Genomic DNA, 21,192 nt, shown 5'->3' on the forward strand with positions numbered 1-21,192 from the left:
CCTTAAAACACATGTTGTAAGAGTGTTTACAAAGTAAACCAACATGACGTAACAAACCGAGTACAACTCTCTGGACCTTTGGTAGTTGTTGAGGGAAGCAAAACCCCAAACCAACAAGAGCAAAAAGGACACGGGGACTCACAGGGGATGGTGCGGAGGTAGAGGTTGTCCCGGATGATCTGCTGCAACTCGTGGTCCACCGAGCCTTTCTGGAAACGCAGGTTGAGGTAGCGGCACAGGTCCTTGTCGATCACACCTCCTAGAGGAACAACACAGTGAACCAGTATCACACACCTGATCGGTAAATCAACCAAAAGGCTGAAAGTGTAGTTCTCAATAGGGTTTAAGGAACAGCAGACAAAAAGTGATTCTTTCTGTCTTTAAAATACCACAGTAGCCCCCACAACGCCCGCCAAAGGTGGCTTTCCCCCCCCCATTTATCTCCTCTGTTGTTTTGTGTGAAAGGGTTCTCGTCCACCTGCAAACTCTCTGGAATCAGACAAGGGACAGCGGCTGTCTGAAAGGGGAGAAAAGAAAGCCAGGAACTAGCTGTTTTTAAGTTTAACACCTGACACTCGTCTCGCTCCGTTGTGTTGAAAGCAACTGTCGCTGTCTAACAAGAATCGTGTACGTCACAGCGTACGTCAACTAATCATCTGTTTTGTGGAGTTTGGTGTGAAAGGCACTGCTTCGTCTCAAATGTGGCCAAACATATCACACTGAAATCTCTATCTAAATTGGTTAAATCCCGCAAACAAATGTAGTACGTCCAATTTTTTTTATGCCCCGTAATCTGGCATCTGGCGGATTGGCAGAGGTGTTAGTTGCCGGAATATCGTCATATAAATCACCCGCAAGTGATAGCATTGCCTCCACAAGTTCTGTGAATGGATTTTCACAAGGAACCGGTTAATTTTGGCTCAGTACGTAGGAAAAATAAAGTGAATGCAATGGGCGACAGAGGAATGAAGGTAGGGGATTCGAGAGATGGAAGGCCAGGGCAAATCCCAAGGGGGGAGCCTCGAGGAGGAAGATAGGGGAAGCATGTGGGGTGGGAGGATTGGAGTAGTGAGCTAAAACAAGCATCAACTTGACCCCCCTTGGGTTCCCCTGACAAATACGCCATCCATCTTCTCTGCCAGGCATCCGTATAATCACATGTAAAATGACGGAAAGGGGAAGGGCGGCCTGACTGACGTGACTTCAGGGATTCCGCAAGGCAAGTCTCGAGGCGGATACGTCAAACCTTCAGACAGCATTGAGCCCAGTCTTCTTCTACCCTCCGAAGCCACGACATCCACACTGACTATCGAAACCCCCACAACAGAATTTGCCACAAATTCATTATTCAAGGTAACCTAGTTTTTAAGTTTCCAGATATAAATTGCAACACTGGCGTGCATGTGAGGTAGGGATGCAAACATGCACTCCTCCATCAGAGACAAACTAATTTGCGGCATTCTAATGAAGGCGACCCGAATTAAAGAGCGCATCTGCGCCTCAGTCAATCGCGGCGAACAGCGCACGAATGGCCAATTTTCATTTGCATGAGAAAAGACGAGCCGGGAGACCGATCTGCATGCTGAAAATCACAACCACGTTAACACGACACACTTAAATGGCACCTCTCTTCTGTGGTCAGTGTCCTTCTCTCCACAGGTTTCCCGATGGAAGTTATCGCCACTGGCGGGAAGGCGACGGCGGATCTCTCCCGCTGCGTTTCGCCGGTCGCCCAACTCAATCTATGCTCGCTGCAATCGAGCTGCGACCAGCCGAGTACCTCCCCCCCCCCACCTCGCACCGCCTCACACCGTGTTCGTGTGTGTGTGCACTCCACAAAAGGAGCTGAAATGCGAGAGCGTGGAAAAAAAGGAGTGACAGGGAAGCGGCGAGGAGAGGAAGTGAGGGAGAGCGACTGCTGATGATGCTTCGGCAGCGCGAGACGATCACGCTGGGAGAATCGTCTTCTCCAAGATCCCAGATGCAGACGCTCCCCCTGTCCACCAGCCACGGTACTACATCGGTTTCTGTTGCGTGTTACGTCGGCAGCTTAACGTCTCGACTTTATCCCACTGTCAACATTTACTCCAAAAGTCGTTCCGACCAAAGGACAACAAGATTTTCAGCAATTTCCAACTTCTGTTCATGTTCCTGCTGCTATATGGTGGTTCATCGCTCCTGCTATATTGCAGATTTTCGTGTTTTGTTGTTTTTAAGATAACAGAACAGGCAAGTCGGAATTTAGTAATTTAGTTTATCAAATTAGTAATTGAACATGATTTGGGGGTGGTGCTGTGTCGATGTTGGTGCACATTGGTATACCATCCCAACTTGAACAATGTGATGTTTGGTAACTCAAGTAAAATGGTGTGTTTTTGAGTTCCTGAAAAATGTGAGAATTCCGCCTAAAAGCGACAAGATGCCTGTGAATTCACAATTCCTGTGTATCCTCTGTTTTATATGTGTTGCGACTCTGTGTTAAAGTAGCAGTTGTTTAAAAGTTTATAATTCCCATAACATGATGCTAATTTGCATGGCATTTTGAATGGTATGTTAGCATTAGGATAGTGAGACTTTTGGAGTTTATACAATGTTCAATTCTCTTGTGTCAGTTTTATAGTAAACTTCAACTGGGAATGACAAATAAACATGTTAATGCAAGCACACGTCGCCTCTTCTTCGGAGAACTGTGCAAGCGAGAGGGTCTTACAATTTTCCATTTCAGGAGCGCAAGAGAATGAGACCAAGCGCTAAGGAATACTTCCGGTTAAATGTGTTTAAAGCATGTGGGAGGGGTAAAATGAATGAAAGAAATGTTGTTTTAATTTTTTTTAGACGGTTTCTCTACATTGCAGTTATTCACTTAATCCAGGTGGATCTGGAACATATCCCCTGCGATAAACACGGGTTCACTAGTTATGCAAGCGCCAATGCTTTTACTTCCAGTGAAACACCAAGAGTCAACTTTGAAAATCGGTACTTGCTTTCCTTAAGCAACTGCTGCGCATGACTCCGCAGATGATGAAGCAAACCCAGAAAGAAAACAGCCTGCCCGGAAGTCAAAAACAAGCGAACAGCTGGTGCCTCAGGAGGGGGGAATAAAGATGCTAATTGCTAACTAGTTAGGATAGTCATAAATTCGGACGGACTGCAAACTAACCAGAATGTTTCTGGTTCCTGGGAGCAGGGTCTCCATTAAATTTGGTTGTTTACATGTGTAGGAGTGGGCTTTGCAAAGACGGTAGCCTGAACTTCACTTGAACCTTGAAGATAAAAGCAGGTGACTACAACAGCTACATGAATATGTGCATTCGAGTAGAAAGGTGGCCACGAACCGGCTAGCGATTCTTTTTGAAAAGCTCCACAGCATGGCTACATAAAGAAACAACCTCAGGTGTCCAAAGATGAACACACCCGAGCTTATAAGCGGGAATACTTGGCTCGAAGGTTGCTGCGCATTTTATCTCAACCAAGGCCAAACTACAGACCGGACCGAGACTTTTAGGTAAAAGTTGAGGCTTCGGAATTCAGGGAGAAGCTAAAGGTGAGGATTCGGAGGATGGAGAGCATTTAATTCCTGGATCGTCGTTGACACTTGGTAGATCACTTAAAACCGCATCAACCCCCAAATATCATATCATTGATTGTGGTCGGACCGCTTCAAAACACTGCTGCATAAAGGCTTTGCTGTCTTTGTCATCGAATTTCTCTATCTGTGCTCCTTCTGTTACACCTCCCCTTTGGCTTGTTTGGATAATTGGACAAGAAACCTAATCCTCAAAACGGGGAAATACTTGGTTACTCAGCTGTCATTTACATGTCATGAATTTCCAAGCAGTCCAAGGCTGTTTTAACGATGTGTCCGTTTTCAGGGTTCGATCCCGGGCTCTTTTTTTGTGGGTTCTTCGACTTACTCCCATAGTCCAAAAGAAGCACCCTTTAGACGACAAATTGTTTTCTGTAGAATTATTTCTTCTCACAAACTGCAGTATCAGAGACGGCAAATTTGCGGGTCAACTTTGCCCATCAACCAGACCCTGTTACACAGAACAGCCTGATGGGAAAACGCCGGTGCAAAGCCCAATTGAATGGTCACTTTTGGGCTTTTGTAGGCCCGAACCATGGCTTTCCACAGAATTCCAATGTAAGTTGTTTCTTCAGCCCCTATCGCACAGTTTCTGCAAAAGAGATGGGGTTTTGTCACCCAGTCACCTCTGGTAATATCTTGGAAAACCCCGCCAAATCGTAGGTGCAGTGTTGGCCCTTTTCACACAGTTCAGAAAAAAACGCTCTGTTGCTAACATTCAAACTAACCTGATTGATTTTTGCTGCGTTAAGTAGAGTTACTGTACATGGTAAATTGAATACAGTAACATTTAAATATGAGTGAACTGTTGCCTCAAGTTCACTGAGGGGTAAAATTCCATTCACTTATGAGGAGGATCTACCTCCAGCTGTCAAAGTGCCTCTTCGCCGCCATTTGAGGACACAGCGAGTAAGAGTCGCAACCAGGTATGATGGAGGGCGAGCGTGGGGCGCGGCGCAGTGCGGTTGCCGTGATGACGATAATACACCTGTCACAGTGAAGACGAGGCTGGAGGAGTTGGTATCAAGAAACCGGAAAGATGCTTAGAATACACTCCCGTTTAATGTAGTCCAATGCCAGCAATTGACTCATAGAACTTGGCAATGTCACTGAAGTGAGTGATGCATAAAAACAAGGCTTCAAGGTAGCAAAGATCCTTCACTAATGTTGTGGTGAAGCTGTCACAGCGGCAACGCTCACTTCTCATTATTATCTCGCTCAGGGCCCTTTTTTTAATTGAACTCATCCAGCCAAAGCTCAGCACCGCTGCAGTCTGCTGAGCTCAACGCCGCCGCCAATGCACGCCGACGGAAGGAAGTGTCCCAAACGTAGCTCTCGCTGTGTGCGTAAATCTGTATTTCCAATGAGGAAAAAATGCGGAGCGAAATCTCTGATAATGCCTGAATCCATTACAGCGGTTGTCTGATCAGATGCTAAGTAAGCATGGTCTGCTATGATAACATGGTAGCTATGTTAATTACAAATTAGGTGGACATGTCTGTCATAACCGGGCGCAAGAAAAGTCTCCAGGACCCATGTTTGAAATCGAACAGGATGGTGGGCATTTTAGTGTGAAACAGCCTTAATTGGAGAACATTTTAAGAGTTGAAAGAAAATAATTTGTCCCCAGGATGCAGGATGCAAAAAAGAAAAGTCTCAAGGGCCCATGCCTGACATTGAACAGTAAATTGAACAATTTGGTTTGAAGCAGCCACTTTTGGCCAAATTCCAGGGTTCGTACTTTCCTGAACTCGCTGAGAAAACCGCCCAAATGACACCCGATTGGAACTTGCAATTGAGACTTTGGGGCGACGCTACAATTCCGAAGCTTTTTGCCTAAGCCGTCTAATGTGGGCGGAGCGTGACTTAAAGAGCTTTTCGAGCATACGCAAATACCATGCCAATACACCCCCTAGTGGACGTTTGGGGGAAGATACCAGCAAATTTGGATTTGATGCACATTTATGGCCATGCCGTGACATCATTTCTTGAGAGTCTTCCATGAAAACGTCCTACATTTTGAAATGTTCACAACCAGTAGTACCAGTGGTGACCCGTCGCTAACATTTTGTCCCATGTTCCGTGACACACTCAAAACTAAATTTATCCAGTCTAGCGTTTAAGGAGATGCGCCATTTCTCGAGTACGGACCCAGAGACTGCCACAGTTATTATTGCTTCGACAAGCGCCTCCTCGCCGCGAGTGTCAAAACAGGCCCCACGCTCGGCCAATCAAACGCCCCGATGCCCAATTGAACTTGGCAGTCTGACTCTCGATCACAGCAAAGTCTCAAATGCCAGGATGGACCAATGACTTTCTAAAAAAACACAATCACTGTCGCGGTTGCTCCACAGGCGGCCACGTTGGTGCCTGCAGTGCATCATTAGATGCTCGGTATCTGGGACAGAGCGAGAAAGGTCACAAAAAGCAGAGTCGTGCAAATCAACCCATTGCCATTTACACAGCAATGAACTATGCAAATGTCATTAAAGTTTGCGGTTCTAATGTAAATGTCCTCCGAAAGACATTTTGAATCAAGATAACCCCTCCACTGTCACCAAACTTTGTATTTTCTGTCAACAACTAGACTTTTCTGATGCGAGTCCAGAGTCCAGACAGTCACTGCAGAAAAATCAACATGAAATTGAGCTACAATATCACATTTCTTGTCTTTCATACAAAGTCACGAAATTGGCACGCAAACAGTCACGACAAAAGCAAACAAACAAATCACAATACAGCGCTTCGGCTAACAAAAAGTGATACATTGCCATGTTTTATCCGAGACGTCGGCCACCGTCATTTTTGGGTGAGGACAAAACCGATTTCTGCCGCTTTGCAAAGACACTGAGTCACTCCAGAAAAATCAACATGGAAACAGGCCTGCTCCGTTTTGCCAGTAATGACTGTGCACAGCGTCGCATTGATTTTGTTTTTTTCCGTTGCTTGTGAGAAGAAGCCAATAACTGTGTCACCGACTTCATGCGTTCGGCTGGGGTAGATGCTTGGTGTTTAACACAATCGTTATCACGAAGAGCAAAACAATTCCCAAAACAAATAGTCTAAAGCCATACGATATCGACTGGACTTGCGGACAAACGGCTCCATATATTTAAGGCCGGATGCAAACTCCCTTGGACAGCTCTCCGAAAAAGTGGACGACCAGCATCCCGTCACCCCCCCCACCCCGATGCGCCGGAGCCGAGCGGGAAGACGCGGCGTGACATGCAATTGAGCGTGGCGCACCCCCGCCCCTTCCACCCCTGACTCCGCTTTGAGCACCGCGCAATCCATCAGCATCACCGTCAGAGACGGCGTAAACGTCGCGAGACGGGGCGGCCGGTGCCCTGAAGTTAGAAAATCAAGCCGAACGTCCATTAGACCGGCGCTTCCCAAACACATTACCGTAATGTTCTTTGGAAAATGAGCCAATTTGACTCATTGGTATGAAAAGAATTATTCATCCTCAATAATGTATCTTAGTTCATCCATCTATGCCAGTGACGTATAGTGACAGGCAGAACAATTCAATGCTCGATGGCAAAGTACGTATGTGTCATTGATGGCCAATCAATTTGGAGCCTCAACTTCGAAAAACGATTTTCATTACGTTATAGTTTCTGTGGAAAAAAACAAAACAAAAACAACAACAAACAAATTCAGACGACACGCGTGAGCGATTGCAGCATCGACACGTGCAGGTTTTTGTGATATATGGGATATTATTGTTTCTGTTGGTAATATATCGGACAAACTAATGAGATATTTTGCCAATGACAAAATCTTGTGGGCGGGAACAGCTTGAGTAATTGACATTCCCCCCAAACATTTTGACCATTGCCTGTATTAATAATTTGAACCTAAAATATACATCGAACTATGAGCCCCAAAAAGTTCAAGATAATGTAAAACTCATCTTAAAACATTACCCTTAAAAATAAATGGCTTACATAGTTGATTTATTTTTTAAATGCACCAGAAGTGAACATGTACATGCACATGCGCCAAAGACTCTCCTCGTCCACTAACAACACAGGCTAAACTTCATAAAAAGATTTACTGCAAGTCTCTCAGTCGAGATGCAACATACTTCCTTGACACCAATTACTGGGCATTCCGATTTAGAAAGGGCTTTGGTGGCATCTTGTGGCAAAGTGTTAAGTTTTTTCAGCAAATAACGAGGACTAACGTCCACAGGAAAAAAAATATAACAAATAAAAAACGTGAATAAGTGAATTTGTAAATAGTGAACTGCAACTACGAAGGGGAGAGGGGAAGCTTCAAACACTTCAGTGTCCGCAAATGGCTCCCCGATAAGCCACGTTATTTATATGCAGAGGAAATCAATATTGATGCGCTGCCCCGCTTGCAACTGGCCTTTGTCACTTTGCCGGAGCATGGCCAAAAGGGGGTGATGCATGCTGGGAAAGCAGACAGACAGAGCGGTGACTCCCCCCTCCCCCGAATGAGCTTTCACTTGCGACAGCTCTTATCTCGCCACACTGTTTTCATTAGCACCTCGTGCTAATTGAGTCGGCGGGCTCATTATGCAAAGAGCCACTGGGCTTTTTAAACATCCAAACCAATCACATCGACTGTTATTGATTGACAAGTGGACCACGATTAGGGCAAAGCCCAATTTCAAACGAGCCTGAAACCCCAATTTGAAAGCCTGACCCAATCCCAACAAAGGTTGGACGCGGACGCCATTAATCAAACATTTATGCGGCGTTGAGAGCTTTTTTGAGATTCGGTCGCTGAAACAATTCCTCTTGACTCGCGTGCTCCATTTTCAGGTGAAGGCTATTTTTGCACGCAGGCGCAGGCTTGTGTAACAGGAGAGCACCACAAATGCAAAGTGTGTGTGTGTGTGCACGTGTGTTAAAAGTCAAAGTGGTGCAGTTAATTGATCGTTAGGAATGTGGCCAATCATGTGGAAGTTGATCCAGCAAGTGTGTCAACAAGGTTATTCCGTGGAATAGAAAGTATCGTTGGCAGGTTAGTTCTCTCTCCCGTCGGCCGCGTCCGCAAAGTTGAAAACAACGAGTGCTCGCCACCTCACCTGTGTACAACATGACGTCCCACCTGTGTACAAGACTTCGCAAGCACGGCGCTGGGCAATCGTCCGCCGAGTATTTCCCGTTGCTGAATGATGACAAACAATCTCAGTGACTATAAGCTGCTCGTTTGTGGACTAATTGAGCCGTCGCGTCCCGAACGCGGCGGCGGCGGCGGCGACTACAGGCGAGCAATTAGGATACAGATGTCGCACAAGCGGCGGGCAAACACTCGCCTCGGGTAATTGGCGCCCGACAGGTTGGACTCGGAGGGTGAGCGCAGGCCGTCTGAGACGTGGCGACGGCAAAATAACTCACTTTTATGGCTGTCAGTCCTTTTCCAGCGCAGTAATTTTATATTGGATTTACTATACGGGCCATTTACTTTTAAAGCGGGACACCTGTGTCGCGGCTGCTGGGATTTATTTGTCGGACGGGGCGCCGCTTATATACATGCACGGGGTTGTGTACAAGACCATTAGAAGCACGGACCTGCCTTTACAACCTGAATTCGAAGATTTGTTCCATGAAATTGTATTTTGTAGCATTTCTCTTGGCTGCGCTGCTTCCCGTACATGGATGTGAATGCTTTTTTGAAAATTATTATTATTTTTTTTTTTTTGTCCAATCAGATTTCAGCCTCCATGCGGCGCCATGTCAGTGTAATCACAATCAGTCGCGCTAGCTAACAGCAATGGAAATGTTTCTTTAACCAGTCAGATTTGAAATTCGTCCTCACAGGGCCACCGCGCTGGCCCTCCGTGACGTCAGCATTTTTACGTCCTCTGATTGGCTGGCCTGAGGAAAAATTCTTACAGCCACTCGTGGACACGAACTACGAGATACTTGAATGGGTACAACACTGTGGTTTTTGGTTGAACTGAAGTAGGTTACATCGTGAAGAAGGCACTTTCTGCGCTTTGAATAATTAAGATTAGCTAAAAGTAGCTTTCTGGCATCAAGGGCGGCATCAGTCTGAGAGGAAAGCGCAGCACTCCCGATGTCCTCAAAGTGAACGTCCGTGTTTACAGAGTCAGAGGCTTTGCTCTGCTGCATCAGACAAGACGCTGATTACAGAAATAATCCGAAAATAATGACGGACGCCAATGATGTCGTCACAGGCCGGCTCACGGATCGTGCGGCACGCCGACGGACTTGGGAGGAGTTCTGGCCGCGCCGTTTATCAGCTCGGCCTGCACGCGGTCGACGAACCGCACTCGACATCGCCTTTGACGGCGTTTCGCCGCGCAAGCCTCCGTCACGGGCGCTCTGTAAACTCCTTCAGACGTGATTGAGCGCACACACAAAACATACGATGTCGTTAACCCCCCCGCCCCCCTTGGAAGCGAATTAGACGTTTCCACGAGGACGGATGCAGCGGGCATGCGGAGGCAGTGCGCTAATAAAACATAAATCAGACATTCGCTGGAGAATTGGGATACATGGATGCGTCTGCTCCAGTCTGGTGAGGCTTTGTAACACTTGCCTCACAGGCGTTCTTTGCGTTTGGGAGCAACGCGAAAAACTTTACCGCGGAAGTGATCAATTCTCGTACGTCACGTTGCATTTGAGGACTAAACTGATTTACTACCGCCGAAAGAGCTTTTTTTTTTTTTTGCGGGAACACTTGAGAAACACTTTTGCGGACACGTCCGTCCGGATACAAATGAAGACGCAGTCCAGTACCCAGAAGTATGGCAGCAAATTCAGATAAAGTGGGAGTCCCTTCGCAATAAACTGATTAACTACCGGTGAAAAAGAGCTTTTAGCTTCAGCCCGTTTGTGAGTTAGTCACAGGATTTCTCTAGAAATACAGAACGTCTGCCATTTTTTTAACAAAATCTACGGACGGCTGTGGCAGCGATCAAAAAACGAACCCATCGAGTTTCAAATCAAATCAAGATATACACCCAGGACCCGGCACTAAAGTCACTACATTCACAGTATCAGCGCTACAAATTCACGTACGAGACTGAGATTTCCCTTTCGGCTGCCGTTTTGTACGCAATTTTGTGGACGCGTCTGGCACAGATCGTGGGAGAACCCTTGAAGTCTCGGCGCGCATCTGAATAAGGACGTAGGCCCAGGATGGCAGCGAACCACACACATCCTCGTGACAAATTTTTTTTTGTTTGCCGTTTTTTAATTGGTTAGCTAAAAGGATTACGCACAACTTTTTTGTTTGTAATGATTCCGTTGTTTGTTTTTTTTCCATTTGTTATTTCCCAAATTTTATATTCAAATGTGACAGTGACAAGTCTTTCGGTACAAGTCACATTTATATCATTTATATCGTGCCGTGTTCTTCTGGCTTCTTGTTGGCTAAAACAACCTTTGGACGAGAGGTTACAGTGCCACCTGTTGCTTTGGCATGCAATTTGCAGACTGCGATTTCTTTCGGCTAGGTATTTCCCCCCCCCCAAACCCAGTCGAGTGAACCTCGGCTTTTTGGCCTGCAGAGTGAGGTAAATACTCATAGAGGCACTTGAGAAAAACTAGCAAGACATATCAGCCAATCAGAGGAAGCTGTTGTATTGTAAACATGCGGTACCACAAAGGCATCTTGTGAAGTCAAGAGGCGACGAGAGCCCCCTTGAGCGCCCGCCCCTCGGGCGTCATCATCGCACCAAGCCCACCCGTGAGCCTCGCTGCCACATTATGGAAATAAATGGAGATGGCCGGATCCAAACAGCCGACCGCCTCGGGCCGTCGCCGGGGAGCCGTTCAGCGGAGAGCGTCGCGTGACATTCCGAAGTGTGAGGCCGCCTGCTCGGCGAGCGGATAGGAGAACGCTCGTGCTCCGCGACAATACCGCGACGGTACGCGCCGTGAATTCAGAGCAGCTCGGCTCCGAATTTCACGTCGTCGTTCATCGTGTCTCATCTGCATACATAATTCAGAACCAAGCTCAAGCACACTTGCGGCACTAAAACAACTCAACTCGTGACTGACTGTTTGAATTGTCCTCAAATATGTGCGGCAAAAGAAATAGAAGTCCAAGTTACCTTGATTGGCCGCTTGGTTCGGTTGGCAGAGGTTAAGGGCGCCAAGACAACAAAACTTCGACATTGACACACACTACCAGATATTTTGGGGGGGGCTTGACAACTTTTAAGGGGGACTGAAGCCCCCATAAAATAAGCCTAGCGACGCCACTGGCTGGTCGGTTGGTTTGATAGGTCAAGTGCTTACAAGTTCCCTGCAGGTTGAACATCGTAGTTCTCCTTGTGCCCACGTAGCTGAGGAAGGTTTTTGTGAGTCTGTTCTTTGACTGACAAGCAGCTGCGAATGAAAATGCAGTTTTGCTTCCCCGGTGGCGGCAGCAGCAGCAGCACAAACTTTGCATTCTGCAAGCACGGCGCTACATTTTCTTGTTTACAAGCTGCCTTTTGTCCCTCTTCTCTTCATTTTGAAGAGAGCTGGAACTGCCTAATTGATCGAAGCTAACGGGAAAAGGCAAGACGGAATGTCAAAATCCCAAAAGCTGTTGTTGCTTTTCGCGGCACGGGAAACAAGACGGCGGATGAACGACGCTTTCATTTTGACGCGTCGCCCCCGACCGAGCCAGAATCGACGTGATCATTCGGCCATGTTTCACCACGAAACAAATCGGGCAACAAAAGGGAGGCGCTGACCAAACAAACAAAGACGGGACTTATGGTGACTTTTCCCGCCTTGCGCCCTGCCGTCGAGCGCTTATTAATGATTTTCCAGCCCACGGCGGTCTATTGATGAATCGACTCAGCGTGGAATAGATCATCCTTGTACGTCCTTTTTCTGCTTTTTCTTTTTGAGACTTTTTTTCTCATAAAAAGACTTATTTTGTGTGTAATTCACCTATTTTTCTGGAAAAAGAAAATCAATGTTTTTTTCTAGAAATTCAGACATTTATCGTGAAACATTTGACATCTTCTCCCATGAAACTTTGACTTTTTTTCCCTTTGGAAATCTGGATATTTTTCTTGTAAAATAGTTCACGTTCATTTGATTCTTTTAATTTATAGCAATTATAACATATTTTTGCTCATAAAAGGATTTACTTCATAACATTAAAACTATATTCTCATATAAAATCAATATTTCTGGAAGAATTCTGACTATATTCCTTATAAAGTAAAATATGACACTTTCCTCATAATAATCCAACTTAATTTTCATTCAATTGAGACTATATAGTATTGTGACTTTTCTCTGTACCATGCTGCAACGTTATTGCCTTTCAATTCAGACTATTCCTCATACCTGGGAGGTTGAACTTGGGGAATAAAAGGGAAACGTCTCCATGTGAATTGTGTTAAGGCTCATTAAATCCAATCAGACTGCCTGGAGATGAGTCATCATTAGCTGCTGACACACCGGGCCCGTCGGAGACGTTCATGACTGGAAGCGTCAAGGAATCGAGCGCAGACAGAAAATAAAAAGGCAGGGAATAATTCTTCATGTCGTCTTTGATGGAATTCCGTCTTGACACTTGCGTGTTTGAGCCGTCACAGACGCGCGCTGGAAGTCGAGGGGGATTAAAACTGTCAAATAAAAGCTATTAAACCTGTAGAAAAGTCAAACCTGTCACCATTGTGGGCTAAAGGAGGTGAGGGAACAGATCTATGTGCGGTTGCATGTTCTGCAATGATCGTATAGTCTTTTTGTCTCATTAGCACTTGCGCAGAATTTGCCATCTAAAACTGGAATACAGTAGAAAATGACTATCAATGCACGTTAACGGTCCGACTCCAACACCGGCTTCCGTGCAGAGGATGGAATCTCGTTCTCTTTTGTGTGCGCACAATCGGTCCGGCTTTGCTATTGTCGTGCGCGAGGGCGGCCCGGTCCGGGCCGGCGACGCCCTCGCGGGAACAACTTCAGCGCCGAAAATGCCATCCGACCGCGCTCGACGCAGGCTGGCATCGGGAAGCGGAGAAGGTAGAAGGCCGACGGGGAGCGTGAAAAAGATCGGAAAGAAGCTTAGCGGCCGATGACAATGGACGCTTCCACGCTGTAACAATACGGGCATCAACAAAATGGTGGACGCGGCGTTCACTATCCAAGAAGGATAAATAATAAGCACCTCAATCGAGGGAGTCACATGACGCTATATGGTCAAAATGAGTCATGTATGGATTAAAGTTATCGTTGCATGCCTATCAAAAACATAATCCTAGAATCCAAATTTAAAAAGCTCCAAATTTCCTCGCAATTTTGTCCTCATAAAACGCCAGCCCCAATTTTAGGTACACCTGCAACTCATCTAATAATAACACACTTGTGACTCAACTATCACAAGAGTGTGAAGGAACGCCGGGGCGCCATTAAGATGCACTTGAGAACAACAATTCTGCAAACATGATCAACTCAAGGCCTTGTTTCCTGTGTGTACTTTTTTACATTGTTGCGCGACGAAATAAGGTTGAAAAACATTCGGAAAAGCTCTCAGCAAACAAAATAATAAACATATTTGTCAAGTGCAGTTCGACCTAATAAAGTTACCAGTACACCAAAGACAAACATAAATAATATGCACATAAATATCCACTTCATAAACATTATTCCTCTTACTTTCATGGCTGCGTGAGTCAACTTGTGGATAGCTTATTTTCTGACTCCCTCAACGCAACACACTCAGACACTTAGCATCAGCACCTAGCATCACAAAGACGTCTAAAAAGCATCTTTTAGCATCAACAACCAAACAAAAACAACTCCTCAGCAGACAACACTGAAAACAACTTCATTTAACATTTTTTTTCGTGTAATATTAAAAAAATTCACTTCTCGCAACAATTTTAATGAAGGTAATTAATAACATGTTTAAGTGTGCTACTTTCCTTGTTTGACAGTGTTTGCGTGACAGTAATTGTTTATTTTCTGACTGCCAGGAACGCAACACGCTCCCTTCGTGTCCACACTTAGCATCAGCACTTAGCATCACAAAACACCCCTAAAAACACATTTTAGCCAAATAAACTAACTACACTTAAAACAACTCATTTAAGCAGTTTTATATTGCTTTTAGGTAATAACGGCACTGATGGCTTCACTTTTATCGAAGAATCAAATTGTCAACTTCCCTTGTTGATACGTTTGAGCGACAGAATTTTTTTATTTTCTAACGGCAACGAACGCAACACACCCCCTTCACAGACGAAAGTGAGCATCAGCACCTCGCATCACAAAACGTCTGAAAAGCATCTTTTAGCACCAACAACCGGAAAAAAAACTTCATGCAGCAATTTCGTCTTTGTTTTATGTAAACATGGCACCAGTACCAACACTTTTGAAAACAAAAAAAAGTTCATTAGAATCACGGTTAAGTGAGATGTTTAAAAGTTTTGAGTGACAATTGTTTATTTTCTGACTCCTCCGAAGGCAACACACGCCCCCTTCACGGACCAAATTTAGCATCAGCGCCTAGCATGACAAAACACGCGTAAAAAGACATTTTAGCCACAAAACACTTCAGGAAAAACAGCAGACGTCGCGTAGACAAGACTTGAAACAACGTATTTGAACGGTTTTAAGATTCTTTGATAAGAATGGACTTTTCACCCACCTTGTTTGACACACTTGAGTCTGACGGGCTCTTTGCTGTGCCTCACCACCGCCATCACATCCCGGCTGGTGAGCCCGGCCACCGGCGTGTCGTTGACCTCCAGCAGCAGCTCTCCGGGACGTAGGCTGCCGGAGAGGCACGGCGCTCCACCCGGGGGAAGCTCGCCCACGATTGGGAAGTGCCCGTGCTCCGCGCCGCCGCTCAGCAGCTCCAGCGCGGCCAGCTGCCACTCTGCGTTCCGGCCGAGGACACTTTCGTGGACTCTGTTGCTCCAGTGGTGGGTCCTCCGTTTCAGGCTCCTGGACATGGCGAGTTCCGGCGAACTTTGAGGGTCCCCCACCCCCTCCCAGGGGAAGGCTCACTGCTGACCGTTACTTGAGTCCATGTCCTCGCCTCCGTGCAGCAGCTGGATCATCGGTCTCCGTGGTGCGTTCACTGATCTCACCTTGTGGTGCGTTCGTGAACTCTCTTCAAGGTAGGACGTTTCTAAAATATGGAAGACTGGCGTAGATAGATTAAAGTTTGTATTATGACAGCGTGTGCTGTATGTCTTAACCTAGTAGATTAACAAACTATATTAGTGTATAATTGTTTTCAACATGGTGACGATTTTTTTGTGGGGGGGGGGGTGACATTCAACAGTTCACAAGCAAATTTCCTATATAAATAGTCATTACAATTATTCTAAATTAAAGTAAATAATTCGTACTCGTAACTTCTTCCGACTGTTTTTCGCACCAAATGTAATATTTATATTGCAAACCTGGTCATTTCTTTGTTCTTGTCTTTTTTGACTGCATGTTTAAAATAAAAAGTTTAATCAAAAATGCATGAAGCTTTGGTTGTTGTTTTGATGTTTTAGTGCTGTTCTTGCATTTTGTATTCCCCCCCCCCCCCCCTTTGGTTTGTGTTTGTCTCCATATAAAACAGAGTAAACGTATAGTTTTCAACAGTAAATTGTAATGTACACATTTAAAAACTGCTCAGTAAAAACAAATTAAAAGAATATAAACTGATTTGGGACACGATAATGATTTCCAAAATTGTTAGTTAAATTAAAAACGGATTGTCACATCAAAACTTGAACATTTCCGAGGGTGACCTGAAGGCAGCACCCTGATCCCAACCAGCGTGACTGACCCGGATGTGAAGGCTGTAAGAAGACGAGAAGTTTTTTTTGCTTTCTCAAATGCATCTTTCGTTCCATGGAAAAAAAAACACAGCAGAGAAAAAAGGGAGAATCTAGCCTGAGTTGCTTCATTTCCACTGACATGGCAACCGAGACGGTTGTTTACGCTGCTGTCATGCTTCTTCTTCCCTTCATAATTGGACATTTCACCAGAAAATTGTCATAATATTGTAAGAAATCTAACATTGTGAAAATATGGGGATATCATTAAGATGTGATTGTACAATTATGGAAACGTTACAGAGAAATCTGAATGTACTCTAATTTTCGATTATTCGAAGGGTTAACCACTTCCAGCACATTAAACTAGAAAGTAAATTATTGGCGAGAACATTACTTTTTTTTTTTTTTTTTTTAACTTTCTCCAAAGATGTATCACCATCGTTTGCATTTGATTACAAAGACACATCACTACAAGGTTGTTACTCCGCATTGCGCCATGATCATTATTTTTTCTTTAATGATTGGATGGACTAAATCAAGTGTTCTTCAAAAACGCAATAAAAGGTGAGAAAATCACAATAAGGCCTGCGCGTTCCAAAAATGAGGGTGAGAGAGAGAGGGGGCAGGAATTCTGGAGCGAGGACAGGAAAGCAAATAAGAGCACTCAGCGGCCACTTCATTAGGTACCCTTGTTCAATTTTATGGGATGGAACGCGTCAGGAAAGGGGCAATAACATCCTCTTTCTCGGTCATTTTGTTTTATCCAGGCTTTAATGACCCTGCAACGAGGCCTGTCGCGACCGCTACATCGTGTCGCCGAGCCGGCGAGCGACTCCCCGGGGCGACATCTTCCGCTGGACTTCCATCTGCTCCCGTCGACTTCCCATCACAGGCAACCGAGCAGACGGGAAGGACGAATGGAGCACTTGTTTATTTTAATCTCCCGGTTACCTTATTTGGCTTGAGAGGAAGCACGAAACAATAGAAAATAGCGGCTTGTTGGATTTGGTGACAGACAAGGGATCCAGTGGTGACAGACAAGGATCCCAACTTTGTTGACTCTGCAAGAACAGGCAACATAAACGGAACCACAATTTCGAAATTGCTCAGTGTTTTTTTAAAATTTGGTGACTTTGGTTACTTTTTATTTGGTGACAGAAAAGGGATCCAGTGGTGACAGAAAAGGATCCAACTTTGGTGCCTATGCAAGAACATTCAACATTAACAGAACAATTTAGAAATTGCTCACTGCGTTTGGCTATTTGGTGACAGAAAAGGGATCCAGTGGTGACAGAAAAGGAACCGACTCATAAGTACAAGCACAGTCTACAGAAATGGACCAAAACATTCGAAACACACCTGCTTGTCGGATTTGATGGCAGAAATGGGATCCAGTGGTGACAGAAAATACTTTTTTTTTTTTTTTTTTTTGGAGAGGACAGAGGGACGGCTCTAAATGGCCCTAAAAGAGGAAAATCATTGCCGGGCCGCCCTCGTTTCTCTCCCACGTTGACACTTTGTGATATTTCATGTTGATTAAGTTTGCCCCCCGATGCTGCCATAAATCTGCATCACTTTCCCATACATCAAATATGAGCGGCCGGGACGCCAGGTGAACGAGTTGGAATTTTGTCTGTCGTTTATTAATCTAAATAAATATTTCTGCCGAGTTGCAATCAAAGCAAATAAGTGTTGAGAAAAATAAAATGAAATTCGGTTGAGTTACGTCACATCCACGACTGCATGCATACAAAACACTCCACTATCAACATTTTGCACACATTATCATTCATTTATCATGTTGTGAGAAAGCATATTAGCAAAAAATATTTGCACCATCTTCTAAATGGAATTCATGTAAAAAAAAGTTTTTATTTTTTATTTTTGAAATAAAATATTTTCCCCCATGTTTGTATTCTGAAAGGTGGAATGTCGCCATCTCTTGGCGAAAATACACCATAGCAGACGGTGCTTATGATTTTAAACTCGCCTTATAAGTATGCTTTGCGTAAATTGAAGAAACAAATTAAAAAACGATTAAGTATAAATTAATAAATACAGTCAAATAATTTAAAAAAGAGCTTACGCGAGGAATGACGCACGTTATGACGTAATTAAAAGAGAATGGAAATGGAAAAACGGTTTACTTCCGTCCAAAAGCCACAATGGTCTGAAAATGAAAATATTTTTAACATAATTGAAACGTTTATGAAATAATAAAGAAAAGAGGAACTAATGACATCATACACGACGCCACGAGTCAGCTCGACATCTAAGAAAAAGAAAAAAGGGCAAACTGATCGCGTTTCTCCTGCGCATGCGTAGAAGCCCAACTACGTTTGTCCTTGTTTGGCTCTGCAGTTTCTATGGAAACGCTTGTCCCACACGTCATCACCCAGTGGGCGTGCCTTCAGTGGTTAAAACAGTAACAACAAAACACCATGAGAAGGTGTGTAGTGGGGAATAATAATTAACAAACAGGGCAAAATTGCATTCGACGGCTATGATGGGACACTACACGTGTAGCGTTGCTCGTTGCCACTAGATGACGCCAAAAGCAAACTTACTTAGCCAAAAATGATATAATTTTCCACGGTTGTGAGAATCAATAAGGTACTAAAACAACAGCATAGGATAGTACCTCTTTTTGGCAACCATGTGCAGATTACAGAACTGGACTGAAACCTGAGCATCTATACGATCAAATTAGGATAACCAACACCCTCATCCTGTTTCCCTTTCAGATCACATAGCCTATTTAGCATATTAAGGGCGCTAAAAATATTAGCGAGGCTACAGGTGGTCGATTCATGTTCCAGAAGCCGCCCAGCAGGAGCATGTTCGTCACCCAAAGACGGAACAAAACAAGCCGACGCGGCTGCGTTAGCCTCTTATGAAGATGATTCACCCCCAGCATGAGTGGGAGAATTGTGACGGCGGCCCACCCAGCTCTACCTCGAGCCCGTTTTGATTATTTGGGGTCCGGGGATGTGACTCGTCACCGGAATGTTAAGAGTGTCAAAAACGCACGCTTTAATTCGCTCTGGCTGGACTTTTTGTCCCGAGAACAATGCCGGAGCTCAGTCTGGATTTGAGGTCTTATTAAAGCGGGATTATGGGCCAACGCGCCCGGGAATCGAACGCACAACACGGGATGAAGCGCAAAGCGCTTCAAGGCCTTCGTCCTCTCTGTGCCCGCTATCAGAGGGCAGAAAAAGCCTGACCGCTGTGCTGGACGCTCAAAAGCGATGAGGTAAAGATAACTACTAAACAAGAAACACATTGTCCCAAGCAGACGCACATAAGAAAATGCTTAATATCATTTGCCCACAGTCTCCACTTAGATAAATTGTGTCACATTAGCTTGACCAACATGTCATGTCAAGACATGCCGGTCCAGAATTTTTAGTTGGCGTTTCACTCCAGTCTTCGGTGTTCCACAGAACTCCATATTCTCGCTGCCCGCAGTCTCCAGTGAAATGCATCTTTTTAAACGTGGCTACATGCAGTTTTATTTAAGCATTTTGCTCTGTGTTCTACAGAAACTACAAGTCTCCACTTTGATTCAATGCTGTAGTCTTACTGCCCACAGTCTCCTCTTGGATAAAATATCTCTCTTGCCTTGTTGCAGTTTCTCAGCATTTTGGTTCAGACTTTTTGCTTGGCATTATACTCCACAGTCTCCACTTTGCTGCAGCACTGTTTTCTTGCTGCCCGCACTCTCCTTTCAGATAAAATCATTTTAGCTTGGAATTATTGCATTTGATTATATTCACAGTCTTCACTTTGCTGCAATGCTCCATTTTCTTGTGGCCCACAGTCTCCTCCTGGACAAAATTTGTCTTTTAACCAAGACTTGGGCTCAGCGAGGATTGCTTTGATATGCTGCGCATTATCGTATCATGTTAGCTTGGAACAACGCACATGGAAATTGAAAACAATCGACGAAAGAATTGACAGGATTAGCGAGGTTTAAAATGGCTGCCGTGACGTGAAAAACCCCTGACGTGTTCCCACGTGAAGCAGCAGCAAAGAACAACCAAAAAAAAACAACCTCCAAAAACCTTTGGCAGCTATTTTTAACAGCTTGCTCCTCCCAGCGATGAGGAAATATCTCCGTCGCCATCGCTCTCGCTCGTTCTCCCACCCCTCTCTTCACTCCCTGTTGCCATGGCGCCAAGAATCAGTGTGTGTGTGTGTGTGGGGGGGGGGGGGGGGGGGTTAAAGCGGGAATCTGAGCGCGAGACAAAAAAAGCGAGCGAGACGGAAGGCCGTCTGACGCATGTTTGCGATGTGTCGCTCACACACCAATGTTTGTTTGTTTGTTTGTTGCCGGTTCAGTTCAGCCAAAGTCTCAGGACTCGTGGGTCTAATTGTCCAAGAAATCCAAGACTTGCTAAGGTGGACGTGGGTGCCAGGTCTTAAAGTCCAAGACTCTAGCAAAGAATAGCTCCACGTGGTCTCAAGGAAGTCCCAGGTCATATGGCGCAAATGTCAAGTAAATGATTGGACAATTGGTCGAAATCCGAAGTATCGCCATGACTCGTCGTTCAAGATTCGAGCGAGTCCAAAGTCTCAAACAAGTCCCAAGCTATGGTGTGACTCTCAAGTGGGTTGCCAGGTCATGTGGTCCAAGATTCAGGTCAATCACATATCTAACTGTTCAAGACTTGGGGAGGTCGCAGATCTTAGGATCCAAGACTCGGGCAGGTCGCAGATTTTTGGGTACAAGACGCACGCAAACGGCCAAGGTCGCAGGTTTTGTCTCAGATTATGCAATACAAATCCCAAGAAGTGATCAGGTCACGTGGTCTGGGTAAGTGGGCCCCAGGTTCTTTGGAATGAGTTCCTAGAAGTCATTGGGTTTAAG

The 21,192-nt window shown here is 45.1% G+C and overlaps 1 protein-coding gene across 15 annotated transcripts in view; it reads right to left on the reverse strand.

Annotated features, from left to right (window-relative positions):
• magi2a (membrane associated guanylate kinase, WW and PDZ domain containing 2a) overlaps positions 1 to 15,620 on the reverse strand; it is a 66,316-nt gene extending 50,696 nt beyond the window's left edge. For 14 of the 15 annotated variants that reach the window (XM_061667177.1, XM_061667173.1, XM_061667178.1 and 11 more), the window contains exons 1-2: positions 15,191 to 15,620; positions 143 to 259 (exon numbers count right to left, since the gene is read on the reverse strand). In XM_061667177.1, the coding sequence (XP_061523161.1) occupies positions 143 to 259; positions 15,191 to 15,497 (424 nt within the window). In that variant the 5' untranslated portion in view covers positions 15,498 to 15,620. Of the gene's footprint in view, positions 1 to 142; positions 260 to 1,625; positions 1,781 to 15,190 lie in introns of those variants that run through there. The other variant, XM_061667179.1, reaches the window with a different exon arrangement.
• Between the last annotated feature and the right edge of the window lie 5,572 nt (positions 15,621 to 21,192).

Source organism: Phycodurus eques, chromosome 22 (genome assembly GCF_024500275.1).
Source record: "Phycodurus eques isolate BA_2022a chromosome 22, UOR_Pequ_1.1, whole genome shotgun sequence".
In the NCBI taxonomy this organism is placed as follows: Eukaryota; Metazoa; Chordata; class Actinopteri; order Syngnathiformes; family Syngnathidae; genus Phycodurus; species Phycodurus eques.